This window comes from Phalacrocorax aristotelis, chromosome 2, assembly GCF_949628215.1.
Source record: "Phalacrocorax aristotelis chromosome 2, bGulAri2.1, whole genome shotgun sequence".
NCBI lineage: Eukaryota > Metazoa > Chordata > Aves > Suliformes > Phalacrocoracidae > Phalacrocorax > Phalacrocorax aristotelis.
Window position 1 is genome coordinate 55251231 of NC_134277.1, and position 18215 is coordinate 55269445.

An 18215-nucleotide genomic window follows, 5' to 3' on the forward strand; every position below is an offset into this window, starting at 1 on the left:
TCAGAGGAGACACCAGCATTTGGGCAAAAAAAATTTTTCAAGGAGACTCCTGGCCCTCTGCTGCTGCTGCTGCAAACACACACAGACACACACCCTCACCGACAGCACACAGAGGCCAGGGAAGGGACAAGGAAATGGGTCATGATCCTTTGACAGGCAACACGTTGAAGGGAAGGTGATGTTCTATATATAAGGCTGGACTAAATAAAATATTAAAATGCAATGCTATGGCAGATGAGACATAGGCTGGAGAGTTAATTCAGTCTAGTTGGAGAAGTGACTCAGTCTGTACAACACTGGTACCTAATACAATATCCCAAATTTGTTTCTCAGTGATTCTGTCTTTAGTACCTATCTGTAAGCCGTAAATATATTTATCTCATACCTTTCAACAGCTCAAATCTTGGAAACCTGCTTAGAAAGGTCTTATTAGATCTATATTTATGCAGATTCAGTGACACAGTTACCTGCATACAAGGGATGGTAATACTTTTCAGACAAAAAGCTGGAAAAGTAGCTAACAACAAAGAAAGTATAATACCTCTTTTCAAGTGCCTGAAGAGCTGGTTCTGTCTCAAAAAGAGAGATTACTCTGAATTTCAGCAATAAATTTACCTCAGTAGTGAGGTTTTCCTCTCTTGGCCGCCACAGTATAAATGATGGTATTTTAGTGGTTTAACAAAAGCTTTGAAAATAATAAATAAATATTAGAAATGAAATCTAAGAACATGCCTCCTTTGCCACAATTTATTTTTATTTTCTTTGTAGTTGACACAAAATCATCTTGTGAAAAACACTCTGTTGAAAGAATAAATTTCTCTGTTACTTACATTTGTTAAAAGTACACTCAAAAAGAGCAAATTATAACATGGACCATAGAAAAAATAGAAAAAAAACAGATACTTGTAATGTATTCAGACCTAGCTAGTATTTTTGCAGATAACGAAGACAAAAAAAGCCAGGGAATGTGAGTCAGCTTGGTAACATATCCTGCTGGTATTACATACACCATTTAATCTGGAAGGACTCTGATCAAGACTCAATCCTCTTTGGAGGTGTGACTTAGAGAAGTGTTCTTCACATTTCCTTCAGGATTAGCCTGACCTAGTTTTACACGGCATTGTAGGAAACCAGGAACACACAACCGGCTGCTTGCCCTAGGTGAGGGACAGCAGTCAACAGCTGGAGGGGCTCAGCTGCTTATGGTGAACTGGCCACAGACACAAAGAATCTTTCATTGTCTAAAAAAGCAACTGATTCATCTAGTTCTGCTGGACTTCTTTTGTTTCAGTCATCAATAGCTCTCAGGGCCTCTCTGGGCTCTGAACACATCATAACGTACTCACCATCATCTGCTGAACGTGAAGTATTTCGGCTCCAGTGGCAGAGAGGCGGTTTGGAAATGAGATGTCAAGAAAAGCTCCAGGGAGAGTGCTTGGTCCAGCATTGTAAACCTGTAAGGCAAAGATGCTTATAAATGTATTAAAAAAAGAATAAAAATACATTACATTATAATAAAAATTACATATACAACTGCTCATAAATGGAAAACTACTGCAGAACCAGAGCTGGGAGTATAGGTAAATTTGGAAAAATTCAAATAATATGCAAGTTTTTTGACGTCTTCAGACTAAGACTTCTTTTGCAAGTATCAGGATGAAGTCAAAGGTTTAGCTTATCTAACAGTCCTTAGGCACAGCTCATATATCAAGTCAGAAGCAGTTTTGCAGGATAATTACCAGTCATCAATACAAATAGCATGAGACTTCTACCTTATATACAGAGACACTGCTAGTACTCTTTGAGTGTTTTGGTAACACCATCCGGAAGACTGTAAGAAATATTGCTGTCTCAGTTAACATTCTTGTCTCCATCTGGTAACCACTGCATTATATGCTGCATATGTTTTCCTTATGGAGCAGAAGCCAAAGTAATGATGATTGTGACTACCAGACTGCGGGTTTGCTGAGTGAGTTGCCAGGAAATGCATGTGAACAACCTCCATTCAAGTTCTGGGGTTTCCAATGAAATGAAACTCTTAGTGGAAAACATTGGCTTTCTATCAAACCCCCCACAAATTTTCAACAAAAACTCAAAGAATTTCCAGTCCACCACCGAAATGTATCCAGTGAAAATTCCAAAATTTGTGGGTTTTTGCTGAAAAGAAACAATCCATGGAAAAATTACAATTAAAATAAGTTTTCATGTCTATCCACTTTTTTTTTATTAGGAAAAATATTTCCAGGTTGTTTCTAACAACACATACAGAAGCGTAGACAGTAAAAACATTAAGCCCATTAGAATATTTACCCACGCTGAGACAGTACTATCAAAAGATGTAGCAATCAGTTGTTAATTGTACAAAGTACAAATATTAAAACCAACAGGTTTTCATTCTTCAAACACTGTTTATATTTGAAGAAATGCCTGACTGATAAAGAAAATCAGTTCACAATGCCAAATCCTTACAAAAACCCTGAGGCTCCAGGCAGGGAGAGAAATCCCACTACAGTGGAGCATGATAAATGCTGCATGAAATACAAACATAATGTTTCATGTTAGACATTTAAAAGAACTTGATTATCTCACTGAATCAGATATAAGAGTTAATGTAGAAAAGACGTTTTCATTACAGATCTTGTTACCCACCCCCTCCCCCTCAAAAAAAAAAAAAAAGGATGCATAGATCTTTTTCCCTATTAACATTGGACATGGTATAGATTTTCATGTATAAAAAAATGCTATAAAGCCCCATATTTTTGTAAATCATCTCTTTTTCTTGGTTAAGGAACTATTACTTTTCTCCATCTGGAGAATTTTAATAAATGGCAAGCAAATCATTAAAAACAATTAAGCAAACAGTGATACAAACCATGCTTTGCCCATTATGAAACTCTACCCTTTCTTTCTGACACACACAGTTATGAGGTTTACCACTTTACTGGAGAGCAGATCTGTGGCTGGTTACAGTAAAATTCTCTACTTCTATATGGAAAAAAAATTATTAATATTGCAGATCGTAAGTGTGGGCATGAGAGACAAGAGGATGGGGCAGGACAAATGGTGGCTCTGCCAATATATAGATTCTCTCTCCCTTACCTGTTACCACTTTGTTCTAGTTAAAATATTTGTCTAGTTAAAGCATCAGTACATCTGTTCTTTATCTGTTTTTAACCAATAACGGGCTATAGGGGGAGGGAGAGGAGACGACCTATAAACCCTCAAGAATGAAATCAGAATCACAAGAATTAATAGCCTGGTTCACAAAAGCTTTAATGTCCTGAAATCCTGCTTTCACTCCTTTTCACTAAATAGCTAAGGGCACTGCATGACAGTGGGGGCTTAATTGCTCTGGACCACAGTCTGTCCACAGAGGAATACATGTGTTATTCATTATAAGCTGAGTGGCATTCAGGCCTAGGAGAACAGAAAGGGGAAAAAAGGCGAAAGACTATTTTTCACAATAAATGATTCCCCGACCTCTGCATGATTTATCATTCCCTAGTTCCATCTAGTGGTCAAAAAGGATTTGAAGTGCTTGTAATAGATACAGTCACGGCAGTGAGACAAGTTCATTTTGGTCTCATCACAAGAGTTTGTTACAATAAATCATCCATATGTTTTGCCACATCAGGAAGCCATCTAACTGCCACGTGGAGTATAATCTATAGATAATACTTGAGTAACACTGAGATGCTACGAGACATTCAATGAAATCTCTTCACACCGGTGTTTTTAGTGTCACAGTCTCTTCGCCGTGCTGTACTCTTACCAGTAGTGCTATAAATGTTTTCACACCAGGGGCATTTAGCAAGTCTGAATCCCTTGCACAGGTGCGTGTTTGTTCTCATGGATAAAGGCTGCCCACTCTGCTCAATGACCATGCCACTAAAAAGAATCACTCCTCCCTTTTGAACCTGCAACTGCAGCCAAGATGTGGCAGTTGAGTAACTAGAACTCTTCACTCAGCATGTGATGAAAGGTAAAAGAGAAACAACTGGTAGTAGCTTCATTCCTATGGAAGTGAGATGCCCTATTTGCAATTCTTGGTATAATATATTTAGATAAGGAAATATACTATCCCAGTGTGCTGTAAATATGGCATCCAATCAAGAATGCATTGCACAGCATAGTGGGATTCAGACACATGCACCAAAGCCCATATCACCCTTCGAATAAGAGATACAAAACCAAAATGTGCTGTCAAGCAGGAAAGTAGTCAAAATAAAGACCAGTTTTACCTGCAGTGTGAAGTTGAGAGACTGGAAAAGGCACTCGTGGTTTTCCAGCTGAATGAAGTTGGATGCATCCACAGAATCACCGTAGAAAAATGAAGTAGGGAAGACTTCTCTGAAAGATCAAGACACAGATTTAGTAAGCTGCCTTTGACATAAAAATTAAATATATTTGTGGCAAGATGAATTGCACCCCTTGCTTTCTGGTCATGTGAAATTCTATTGGACCATTTTACATTAATCTATTATTTGTGATTTGATTTCCTCTTGACAACACTAGACTACAGAAGCAGCTTCTCAACTGACCCTGGTTACCACCCCATCATTAAAGCAGACTTCTTTTGATTACTTATCTCTTCTTCTCATTTCCTATCACAAAACCTCTCCTCCAGGGTCCCCTTCCATGGATGACTTGTGCAAGTCCTATAGCTTGTGTAACTCAGGAAATAACTGCACTACCAAGTTAATCTGAAGAAACAGTTACTAAACAGGAATACTTTCAGTTACATATTCACTAAAGCAACATTTCAATTTTATCTACCATTCACATAGCATTGCAGGAGTAAACACTTCATTCATTATCTGAGCTTCACTACCTTTATGATTAGCAGATGGTTAAAGGGAAGAGTAGAGGGGGATATAACTTGCTGTCAACTACAGTGGCACAGAGTAAGTCTCCTCAGCTGCTCTTATCATCTTATCACAAAGTAAAACGCAGTAGGGTTTTATCAGAGAAGACGTGAAAGCACAACACAGTACCTGAAAATCCTGCAGAAGGGACTAGAAGTGCTTTAAGCATCCTTTGTGCCTCCTTCTAATCTCAGGCTGCTCCACTGTTTGGAAAAGGTCCTGGTGTAATTTCAGACAAACCTTGATGAGGGACTGCCTAAAACTCTGCTTCCTTCCCAGGCTGTTCTTTTGGGTCAGAGTTTTTTGAGACAGGATTTTAAGCCTGTTTAGGTACATTTCCTTTTTTTCTGCCTGCCTCCTATGCCAGAAATTGCTTGGGGAAACAGTGAGAGACAGATTTACTCTTCCCATTTATGGCATTATGCCAGAGGGCTCCTCCCAAACATGGTACAAGCCCTTCCGGCCTATTCATGACCAGGGATGAAGTTTGTTCTTGTAGACTTAAATGCAGGATAGCTAATGAAAATAAGCTTTGAAAATACACCATCTGAAAAAGAGTATTATTAATATTTCCATGCCTGGGAATGTTGTGCCCTCCAATAAACACAACTTTTCCCTGTTAGTTGGACATTTCTGTGAACCTGAATTAACTAAGCCTTGTCTATGAGATAGGAAAAAAATAATCCACATAGTCAATTGGGTGGGGCTTATAAATTCAGAGACCTTGTGCTTTAAAAAAGTACATTCTGAAGAGAAAGAAAAGACCCCAATTTTTATCAGGTTTTTTTGGCATGCAGTATTCTGTAGGTGACTAACAGATCTAAAGACACAGATGAATGCATTTGTATCAGTAAAGCTAAACAAAAATCGATCTGTATCAAAATATCAAGAAGCAAGGCATATAGAGTTAAATTTCACACAGCCTGTAACAATGAAACCATTCAAAAACTTCCAGAACACACTGCTGAGACTGTACTCTCAATATAGAGGACATTTTTCTCCTTGCTAGTCATCTTGTGAGGCCTGACAGTGCTCTTCACTCCTCTGAGCAGGCTCAAGCCATTCTCACTATTGTGGCAGCCATCAAGGGATTTTATTTTTATGCAACATGAGAGGGGAAATCAGCTTTATGTGGCAAAACTCAGACTAGGCCATGAATCTGAGTTTACCCAGCTTTTCAGCCAAATCACATGTCAGTGCAGGTAGCTGTCCTACACATGTAGCACATTGGTCAAGAGAATCTTTGACTTCCACTGATGCCACTCTCCACTAGTCATTTAGACAATACATATTCCCTGTGGGTTGCCATAAATAGTGGCTAAAACAGACACTGACCTCTTGGGGACACTGCTGACAAGTTTTTGCTTCCCCAGTTTAGGAATGAATGTTAACTTTCTCAGTCTACATGGATGCTAATTCACTCCAGTGACAAGGTCCCCCGATTCCAACTCAAGTGCTGTCTATGCCAGAGGACGGTCTATCTGTTGGGACTGACCACAAATCTTTCATTCTAGACTGCAGTGCAGAAATGGAAGGGAAGACCTCAGAGTACAGGGCAGGAACTTGCACATGGGCAGCCATGGGGAGAGGGCAATGGCTATGTGTTATACAAGTTTTTCAGTAAAAGGGTGAGTGATGTTCCTCTGTTGGTATTCAGATGCCTCACAGACTAGGGAGCAGAGGGAGCGGGAAAATGAACAGAAGCAGAAGTGAATTCTGATTGTGAAATTAAACAGAAAGGCAAACAGCTAGACTCCACCAAACTCCTTAAAATCCCAGAACATTTGACCCTAACCTTTGGCCTGGTGATTTTCAGCCACATCCTTAAAGACATGCCCTAAGGAACAAGACGTAATTTACTTGTTCTGTTTTTATTTTATTTTAAGGTACATTGTATCTACAGAATCACATGCATTCAAATATGATCAGTAAAATACCTACTATAAATGCGATGGTAACTAATTAGCATTAGCTAGAAACAAGTGAGAAAGAGATAGAGTGTTGGAATGAAAGGCACGACAAATAAAATTTCCAGATAATGAATGAGGTTGTCTGTATTTCCAGAGCCTGGGAAACGGGAAAAAAGCAAGACTCTGGCTACACATAAACAAAGAGAAGAATTCAGTTTTTCACTGGAACAGACTCAGATGTTATTGTTAGGATTATTATTATTTTTGTTGTTTTCATTTGGTGACTGGTACTTACCCATTGATAGATGAGTCTACTTCATGCATCAGGGGCACTGACAGGGTTAGAGTATTATCATGCAGAGATTCAGTGCGCTCTAGATTTCCACTGTGCCAGAAAGGAAAAATAAACATGCTGTAAATCGACAACCTTTGCAATATATCAGTTTCATAGCCACCATCTCTGCCTTGTACTCCAAGGTTCTCTATTTGAGTGATGTCAGCGCTCCTTAAGAAGCCTCTTAAAGATTAAGAGTTACATTTGTTCATCCCACCTTGGAGAGGGCACACGCAAGAAGTGTGTGTTTTGTGGCTGCTCCTCTGTGGCTGTGACATGATCAGGCTCACACCAAAAAACCTATCTTGGAGCAAGGTGTGAATTCAAACAGTAGTATGAAACTACAGCAGCCATCATATACAGTGGAGAGAAACAAGGACATTTATACTCCAATGCAAGGGTTCATCTTTCAGCCTGACTGTATGTCAGTTTGGGAGCGAAACACACACCACACAGAAGGCCTCGACTCAGTAAATGAAACTATGCTTTCATTGTACCTGCATTGTACCACAGCTCCAATTTGGTGCCACTACAAGCAGCATTTCTGGTGAGGCCCTTGTACTGAACAGGCCGTAACCTCTCAGCAGTTCCATCCCCTCTTCCTGTATACTTATTTGCCAAAATGAAAGCACTTCTACTTTACATTTTCAAAGGCAGTTGCCTCAAATGGTCAAAAGTAGAAGGATGAAAGAGAAAAGTGAGCAATCATCTCTCATTTGAGTCAGTTTATTTCAGTGTGAACACTTATGTATGAAGTCTGGGAAATGTTCCCGAAATGCATGTTCAACAGGCAAACTTGTAATTATTCTAATTCTGACGGTGAGTCTGCTTGGTGTGTGACAGCTCAGAAGAACAATCTTGAAAGATATGCTACATATATTTCAAATTTCTTCAGCAGTGACTCTGGAATCACTCTGGCCTTGCAGTTCATCGGATTTATTCACAAATCAAACTGGCAAAACAAAAGATACGATCCAATTTGTTTGAGGACAGTATCACTGAGGCAACAGCAGGCAATAACATCCCAAGTGATACCATGCAGATGATGAGTTGCTCAGATTACAAAAACAGAGCCTGCTGGCTACATACATGCATAGACATAGCTCAGCTTTCTGCAACTGACACATTGGCCATGTCTGCTAATAAAACTATGGCCCAGATGGAAAAACCCACAAATTTTCAGTCCCAGGAAAAAAGCATTTAATAAAAAGCTTTTCCTCTGAATAGGCTCAAAGAAGAGTCCAAAGTGGAGACATTTCTCATCCAAGACAAATACCATGATACCATGGTGGCAGAATAAGCAAGTAGAATTCCATATAGGGTTCATGGGTATGTGCTTATCTGTTTAAAATGGAGCAAAGGTACTGTCAGAAAAGGAGAATATAGCTCAGTGAATCTAGCTTTAGAAAAATAGTTCTTGCCAGCACACACAGAACAGGGTTTGGGGTTTTTGTTTGCTTTTTTTTTTTTAATACAAAAAGAGTAAATGTAATGCAATGTTTAGTCCTTTCTCCAACTGGTCTTTTCCAATACTGAACCAGTCTCTTGTTACAGATGCTACTGCAGCTTCAAGGGACAGGCTTAAGTGGCCACCTGAAGGGCAATACTAACTTTCCCACGACAGCATGGCATAGCTTCTCTGCATTCAGCCATTTCTGCCAGACTAGCTTCAGTTTTATGTGGAAACAATGTGCCCGCTCATTGCAGTCTGGCCACAGCACAGATATTTCTTCTCCATTTCCTTATCACTGACTTTACCCAAAGGCTCCCTGCAACTGTTGTGGTAGAAAGATTTTATTACATTTATTTGACAGAAAGGGAATTGAGCAATTTGCTCAAAGTCACAGAGAAAATGAGGGTAATCAGCACTGGGACCTGCATTGCTGTCTTTGGAGGTTCAGCTGAATCCTTCAAAATACAGCTGCCCTCCCGCCCATCCTTCTGAAATGAGAAACTCTCTTACACCCTCTGAGCATTCACGCTATGTGTACAAACTGCTATTTATTTCTTTGCTGCATCTAAAGGCACTGACTAACCCTTTTCTCTGGTAGGACACAGAAATCTGAGGAGTGAGGTTACAGTGGAAAGCCCTGTGCTATCCAAAGCAGGGAAAGAAGAGGTACTACCTGGAAAACAGTGTCCAGGCAAATTTAAAGCAGTGCTGACCCATCTTTGCACCATCTGACATTCACCTAGCAGATACTGATGCGCCTCCCTGACGTAGAAGCATCACAGGGTCGTCTGAAGAACAAAATTTCTCTAACGTGCAAGACATGGTCTTGCCCCTCTGAGGCGAGGTCTCACTTTCAGTGTTTCATACCGGCCGCATGTGCTGCAGGATCTTGTTCCCACCTACAGCTGTTACTGCAGCTATGTCTTATGAGAGCAGTCACTCAGCAACTGCTACATCTCATCTCATCTTCAGCCCATCAATGAGGTGTCATCAAATTGGGGAGGAGAATTCAGGCTGGAGATCCCAATTTTGACACGGGAGGGTATGAAGCTGGCCCACTCACACAGTATGCGGAAGTGGGAATCAGTCACACACCCAGCATGTCCGAGCAGCAGTTTATGGTCCAGGTTAATGCAGCTGTACTACTGTCAGTTCCTATACACACCCAGACAGTGCCAGTGACTGAAGCACCCGTGGAGTCTGCTGCTTTGTGGCACATCATCTTAGGAGGCACAGAGCATGTGTCACACCTTTTATTCTGCCTGAGATAAAATCCCTGTGCACACATATTTGGCATCACACCCTCTTTCAATGCCTGCTCCAAGTGCCCTTGGGGAAGTACCCTATTCAGCTGTTTCATGCAGTCTGTCATAGCTCACTGAAGATCCAGAGGGGGAAAAAATAGACATGCAACTTTGGAAACTGTCAGTGAGATCCATGACCATCTGATGAAAGCATTTATCTTTTTTGGTTTGCATCCAAGCATGCTTATTTCATTCAAATGCTGGAACAAATGGGTCTGCCTGGTGGTGATCGTCAACCGCAGCTGAGCCAAGCTTGATACAGGGCCCAAAGGGATGGGCACACAAACACAAGGGCCCTCCAACTGAGAGAACACAAAATGCTCCTTCAGAATCGCAACTGCCTGGACAAAGAAAGCCTAAGCATGATCCTACTTCATTTTTCAGGAAGCTGCATCACATGGTTCCTCTATACTAAAATAAAATATTTCAGTTGGAAGGGAGTTACAATGCCATTATCAAAATACATGCATTTAGCCTTAGAATTTAACATCATTTACTACACTTCTATCACACGGTTGTCGAGTATATGCAATGCACACTTCATGCAACAAAGAATATCCAAGTCATCAAGATACAAAGGTTCCCTTACCTTTGTGCAGTGACGAGGAAGGTAAGCGTTTCTTCCTGCCCAGACAAGTGGCTTGTGTCAAAGATCACACTGAACTCATACTGTGTAAAGAAAAAGCAGCATTTAGAGACATGATATATTGTTTCAAAATGTATTTTCTGAAACTTCACATATATTTTACTGGCCTAGCTGTACAAAAGTAGTGTATTTTGATACATGTAAGAGTGTCTCCTCTACGGTTCAGTAGCTTCTAAATCTTAGCAATATTGTCTCCGTTTAAACACTAGAGAGCCCGACTTGTCCTTCATTGTGAAAAGGCCTTTACTAGAATTGCCATTTAAAGATATTTCTTGAGAAGATCATCTGCCTTCTAGTATAAGGGGATCGGTCCCTGAAACAACCTCAGCACCAATCTATGCATTACTTGCTGGTGAAGAGATCTTTTGAGGGAATAAAGGTCATCCCATAGGCCTGCACAGAGACTTTGAATAACCAGCAGGAGCTAAAGCAACATTCAGGCCACCCATCATAATGGACAAAATCAGGTGCTAATTTTGAAAGGAGAATCTACTTTGATGACCACTTTGATGACGTCGTGCTACATTACTTTTCCATGCAACAACATTTCTACCTAACCCCAAAACAGTTTTTGCCCAAGCGAAACAGTTTCCAAGTTCATGCTAATTTCAATGCCTTGCTGAAAAAAACCCTGAAGATAACACAACTATGTCATTCTGAAGCAAAACACTGAAATTCTTACATTCCAGATAATATTCTGCTACTGCATTTATTTTTTCCATTATATTTAAAATCTTTTAAAATCTTTCAAAAGAGCACGTGACAGTCAGTAAAACACATAAAAGAAAAAAATTTCATGTTGGGTCAAAGGATATGTCAACTCTAATGGACAGGATTAGATTTTGAAATTTAAATTTTCTGAAAAACTTCAGACTCATTTTGTTCAGGTCATCCTGAAGTCATTCCTTGCCTTCTTACCTTTCAGGGTTGGGCATTTGTGCAGCTTGGTTTAGTGACAAAAAGAACCCATGTGGATTTCTAAAGATTTGAGCGAGTTCATCTACTACTACCAAGCAAAATCCTCTTTAAAAGCTACCGGGAGACCATAATATGAAAAAGCCATTAAGACATTTTCATTGTCATTCATATGAGTTCAGTTGCACTTTAATGTGAGAAGAGACATAAATAAAACCAGAATAAGGCAACATAGATATGACAGAGAGTCCTTTTCTAATTTTCTGCAGAGGAAATACATAAGTTTTTCATAGCTGCAACTCCTGCATTAGTTTTCAAGGGCATTGTATTGCAGTGCGCAGGGTACTGTAATTGGCTCTACGTGGTGGGAAAGAGGACAGATACCCTCTATAACTGTGAAAAGCTTGGATATCTGGGTTAGAAAGCTACAGAAAGTATCGGTCACAGCCATTTAACAGAGCAGTTGCCCTTCCAGCTACTCTTTGGAGACAAAGAGGTGACGGGACCATTGCTTTGGAAATGCAAATACCACAACATTACCCTAGATTTCGATCTCATGAAAGGAAATCCCACGCTGCACTTGAGGAAGTCTGACTCCAGCAACTCACAGGCAATGCCCAGCTCCTCCTGGAAGAAAGTAAAAAAAGACCATGAGATGATAGATTTGGGGAGAAAAAGAGGATTACTAACAAATGCCATTGTGATGAAGTATTGTAGAACTATAACCATTTCCCCCCATAGCACTGCTATTCCCAGAAAACTAATACTCACTGAACAAGGAAAAGTACAGTGTTGCACTTCCTTACTCTGCCTCAGTCAGATCAGGACTGGGAAGAAGACAACCATCAGAACATTGCTCCTCGAGACAGACCATGGGGAAATACTGCATGACTAAACACATTAGAGTCAGGGGATCAGCCCAAGTTCTCGGATAATGCAGGCCGTCAGTTGTTCCCTCCATTCATTAAAAGACAGCTTTCAAATGGTCCAGAACACAGGTTTCCCAAGGTAGTTTTTCCAGGTATCAGTATCATAAAGAGAGAACTGTGTTGGGTGACAGTGACCAAGCCATGCCATACACAGATGCTGCAGAAAATGTTAATCTGGTCCAGGTGTCATTCACTGCCCTGATCTCTTTCTCTGGTAGACAGGATGAGCCACATTGGTACGGATACCAACTATCTTTAGTGGTACAATGGTGGCATAGATAAAGTAGTTGCATGAGCCTCTCCTCATGCTAAACATTGACAGACTATGAACATAATCAATAATACAAATGAAAAAGGTTAGAGCAGCCCTATCCTGCTTGACTGGTGAATCCACTACAACAACAAAAATACTTCTGTTGAGCGGAGTGTTTCATTGCTCCATAAAATAAGATGGCTCCAGGTTAGCACCTTCTCATCTCCAAATTGTCAGGGAACAGTTTTATGCTCTGTCACTGTGCATAAATTCATCTCACTAAACTTTAGGACTGTGTTTCAGCTCCAGAATCTAATATACACTTTTAAGTGCCTAAACAGCAAGTGATTGCTATGTGATCTAGGTGCCAGTGCTCCCATCATAGTCATCAGAGAAACCATTTCAGCAGACTGAATGCAGATGTATAGCTTAGACTGGGCTGAATACCTCTCTAGGCCCTAGTATTGACTAGATCATCACTGGAACTATGGTATTGATGTTATGCAGCTATATGAATGCCTAAATTTAGACACCTGAATCTAGAAATTAACTCTAACCTAGACATGTAGCTGAGAATCTCTTAGCTACAGGATATATGATTTATTTGGCCAGTTTTCAGCATCTACAGCAGTTTGCAAAGCCCAGGCTCTGTTTCCTTATGCACATGTCCCAAATCACTTCAAATATGAGTTCTGCTTTAAATATGCACTTGAAATTAAGCATTTACATTCTCAGCTGGAAGAAGCACATGTAGAAGTAACTTCCTGAACCATGGACTCAGGCTATAAGCATCTCCAGGAAATTCCTCTATGCCTTTCACGTTCTTACCCAAGCACAGCATTAGTGCTCTACAGACGTTACTATTATCCTAATTATGAGTCGGACAGTGTTCAGATTCTTGATCTTTTAACTGCTCCCTGTGATACCTGAAAGACAAGGTCTCCTTTATCTTTAGAATCATGGTTCTAATCAAGGCACACATGTATAGAAAACTATAGCCCTAATACTACCTTTCTTATCTCAGTATTTCACTGGTTTCATATGAAAAGAAAATAACATCAGGATAAAATCCATGCACGCTTGGAGATGCTTGATGGTGAGATATTACTGCAGTACTACTCAAATGCCAGAGCAGTGGCCTCCAATTCAGTTTCTTTACGGATTTGTTTCCTTGTGATCTTTAGTAGGCTTCTACTAATACAAAAGATAGTCCTGCCCAGCAAATCAAATATCTAGCTTCAGTTGTACAAAGCTGCCATCCTCATATGTTGTGTTAGATTTCCTCCTCCATTTAACACAAAACAGCAGAGCAATTGCTTCATGGTGAAGCATCCCCTTCACTTGCCTTTTCCTCTTATCAATCTAGGAGGTTCTCCAGTTTTATGCGAGTGATCAAGTTTACACAAACTCTGAGCAGCTGCGTAACCAAATGAAAAATTTAACAGCTGTTTCCTCTGGGAACATTCTTGGTTCTGTGTTGTTCAAATGTCCCTTGCTGTCTAACTGTGGAAACCTATGAACTCTCATCAACTCCCAGCCTCTGTTCATTCAAGAGGGGTTTCTATTTACATAGGTGTCTGGTGGTGACAATGACCAGACAGACCCAGGAGGCTGCCTCCTCTCCTCAAGGCTGTCTCACTTTAGAGATGTCAAAAAACACGATAACAGAAAGAACTCTCATCTTGATAATGGAAGAAGCGCAGTACTTCTTCATTTTGCACATTAGTGCCTGCCTGCCTTTGCAGCCCTGACAGCAGGCAGGCAGATGCCAGTTGTTTTATAATAGCCTGTTAAGGAAATGACAAATAATGTTGATTGGCTGGTTTTGCTGTTGTTGCTTGCAACAGCTTAACGGGTGCAGTAAGATTGACTTGAACGACCTTCTGGCTTCATTAGCATATCATGCAGTTTAGTGTTTCATAGTAATACATTATTAATGCTACAAAGCCAAACTGTTCAATGGTAGGAAACAGCAGAAATAAGTTTCCCTGCAACACACTGGTTCAAGTCTTCTGCACATTTCTAAATTACACAGGTTACCCAGAAAACTTTTCCCATGGACCCCTTGCCTTGCTCTGTGATTAGGATGGAGCAGCTCAGCTAATGAGTAGGCATTTTTGTTTTCCTTCACTGCTCACTGTCCGGCTTCAGGCTTTATTTGTGGTGCACTACTTTGGAGAGAGAGAGAAAATTGTTTCTTCATGGGGTTTCCTAAGTTGTTCAGGTCTGTAACATGTGGGTACTCTGTGAGCACTAAATAAATTTAATTTCCACGGTATTCCAGAAAGCTGAAGGGTTTGTGCTGTCTTACCTAAGAAATAGGGAACAGAAGCAGTGCAACTTGGGGCTTCCAGAAATTTTGGCTGCCACTTCTCAGTGATGTTAGGTAATGCTTTTAGTGTGCAATGCATCTCTATGACAATATAACCCAGCTGAGAACCCAGCTTATTGCATGAGTTTCCACAGCAGTTTCTAGTTTGCCTAGAAAACACAGCCGAAGGGGTTGAAAGTTTCCCTTCCAACGAGACAGTGTGAAGCTTTATCTGGAAAACTTTGTTTTCTTTTTGAAACATTTCATAGTGTCTCATATTCTTAAGAGAGTCAATCAGATAAATAGCAAGCTAATTAGCCAAATAGCTATAATATCACTGCCTAACAAATGCAGACCTGTGTATGAGAAACATGAAGCTCAGGGTGGCTTATAGTCTGTTTCTCAAAGTCCTCTGTTGCAGAAAGAAAAGTTCCTGATAATTATAAGCAATGAAATAGTCAAATTCTAACTCCACTATAAGGGGCACATGGGGAAACAACTCAACCTAAATTCTGTAGCATAATGCTGTCAAACACAATCCCTGAGCAATGTAATCGAGTATATGAGCAGAGATATAACAAAACGGCCTTATTTTTGGACATAAATGCTTTGAAGTGCAAATATTATGCGTGGTTTCAACTAAATAGTGCAAGAAGCTGGTAATGATCTTAATATAGTGCATAGAAGCAGCAACCTAGGAATGTTGCTATTTGCTAAGTTTAAGACTTGAGAACAGAAATTTCAGCATTGCTCATGTTCTTCTCCAGTTCTTCCCCGTCTCTCTGCTGTTTCAGATATTCACCTGGTGCACCATGAAGTCTTCACTGAAGGGCACTAGCTGTCTCCTCAACTGGTATCTTTGGCCTGTACCTGTCTCAGCAGAAGTGGGCAGGTGCTGAACATAGGAGTTCCAAGTATATTTGGCTACAGGCTGACAATGAGGAATGGGCCTTGGAGCAATGTCTCCTCATATTCTTGTCCCTAACCCATAAACTATGTGCAGTCAAATCCTTACTGCCCAAAACAACACAGATACCTAACCAGAAGAAAGTAAGGGACTCACAGAGTAATTTCCTTCACACAGGTAGGCAAGCTACATCAAGCTGAATGCTTAAAACAATGCATTCAGCTTGGTCTAGAAAGCATTCCAACATGAGTAAAGCATTTTAACCACATAAATGGGATGCTGTATTACGGAATCATTCTCTTACCCTGGAATAACTCAAGAGCAATATCCTTTTGCTGGCTTCACCTAGCTGATTATCTGAGGATATAACACATGGAACTACTCCAGATTTTGCTTTTTTACTATCAGAGAGATCATAACTGGACTGCAAGAGAACCACACATCTTCCAGGCCACACAAGGTAGGTTATCAGTTAGAAAATAGCTTGTCAGCACTAGAACAGGTCATACCAAGTCAATCTTTCATGCATGTATTTTGGCATTTAAAAAGCTTGTCTTCCCTTAATAGTATCTGATGGGCCCAATGTTCTCATGGTACAAAGGTGGGACCAGTGCCAGCTGGAGCACAAGACTAGATTACTTTAGGTATGATCCTGGAAAAGGTCCTTTATTAGAACCAACCTGGAAAAGGTCCTTTATTAGAACCAAACACTGCTCAAACACAGCTGCACTTTGTCCCCCTTCCTTCTGAAACAAACATTTTTAGAGGATTTCTTAAATGTTTACTTTAACTTTGAAGGGTCCTTTTCAACTTGATCAACTGCCAAATCTAAGACTTAAGAAGAAGGAAAAGTGAATGCCTTAAAAAAAAAGTGAGAATTGCTGGTGGAAGAAAGGTTGCCTGGCTCTGGATAAAACAGTCACAGGTCAGAGACTCTGCCTCTGGGAAGAGTCTTCATGTTGACATACCAACAAAACACGTTGCTCCAACTGAGCTCCCTCTTCTTGAATGCTGATGACCAAAAATGGCCACCATATGTGAAATGGCACAGCCCAAAGAAGGATATTGAAAATTCCTCAGCTTCACCTTGACTAACCATTGTCAAATCAGATCATGTATGGTTTCTCCCCATGGGAATCTCGCATAGCTCATCATGGCTTACTGATCAGCCAATACAACCCATCCCTTTTCTGCCTCACTTAGGTCCATCCAAAACCCTCCAACCTTCCTGAGCCTGATCTGGCAGTTCATATAATCATACTCTGTTTTTATTTTTCCCACCCTTAGGATCATTCATTTCTTCCCCAAAGGTAGAGCAACTCCTCTGAACTGATGTGGGCCCCAACCCAGAGTCATCAGCACACCTCTCAAATTGCTCCCACCCCTCACCCCAATCCATGACTGGTTGCAAGCTCCTTGCAACCAGCATCTCCGTAAATAATCTCTCCCAGTCCATTAACTCCCCTTCAACGATCTCCAGTACCAGGGTTTTATATATCTATCAACTCTTCTACCTAATTATGACTATCAGCAAAGCAAACAAATATAGAAGTATAAGTCACTTCTGTTATTCTGCACCCACCAGTGCTCTCTCAGAGAAGGTGTGAATTCACCGGCCAGCTCTCTGCTTTTCTATGCACACAAGCTACTAGTAGGTACTATATCTGAAATAGCAAGAGGGAGATGCAACAGAACAACACTAAACTTGCAAAATGATGTGCCGGTTATGGCTCTGATTTTCTTAATAAAACCATACTAAGATAGTCAACAGAAAGTTAGATTAATTTCTGAACCTAGTGTTAAGTTCAGTACTGCTCTGAATACTGTTGATTATCTGTGCCAGAGCTGACCTCACCCTTTTAAATACTCTTCTGGTTAGCTGTTATTTTTGAATGGATTAAAATCAGTAAAGAAAGGCATTGCAAATATCTTCACTGCAGAATTATTAAGATAATTTGTATTTTTTTAAGCAGGAAAAAAGCCCCAAACTTGTTAGAAAAATCATTTACCAGCAGTCTATATTTCTCTTTCCTTAGCTATTAAATTAAAGCTCAAATTAAAGCTTTTTTTGCTGTTGTTTAGATGGAAAATAGTCTCCCCTGCAAATCCTGGCTATTAGCACATATGCTCTGGAAAAGAGGAGAAAATGTCCTGGAAGCCTAGATAATATGTTGGCAGAACACTCCTGTTTTGAAGATGTTGAGAATTTATTTAACTTGTTAGTTTTTGTTTTTTTGGTTTTTTTTAATGCTGCTGCACATTTTCCAAAGGGTACAAAAGAAGAATGACAAGAGTGAATACTGAGGAACCCTGCACTTGTTGCCAGAGCACACTCTTGTTATTGCTTTTCTTGTTACTGCTTTTCTTGTTGTTATTGGTTGTCTTGTT

The 18215-nt window shown here is 40.2% G+C and overlaps 1 protein-coding gene across 2 annotated transcripts in view; it reads right to left on the reverse strand.

The window, feature by feature from the left end:
* The window catches only part of ITGA9 (integrin subunit alpha 9), a 225199-nt gene that overhangs the window by 42293 nt on the left and 164691 nt on the right, over positions 1 to 18215 (reverse strand). For both annotated transcript variants that reach the window (XM_075083640.1, XM_075083639.1), the window contains exons 19-23: positions 11968 to 12054; positions 10456 to 10535; positions 7071 to 7160; positions 4242 to 4350; positions 1347 to 1454 (exon numbers count right to left, since the gene is read on the reverse strand). In XM_075083640.1, coding sequence (XP_074939741.1) covers positions 1347 to 1454; positions 4242 to 4350; positions 7071 to 7160; positions 10456 to 10535; positions 11968 to 12054 — 474 coding nt within the window. The remainder of the gene's footprint in view (positions 1 to 1346; positions 1455 to 4241; positions 4351 to 7070; positions 7161 to 10455; positions 10536 to 11967; positions 12055 to 18215) is intronic.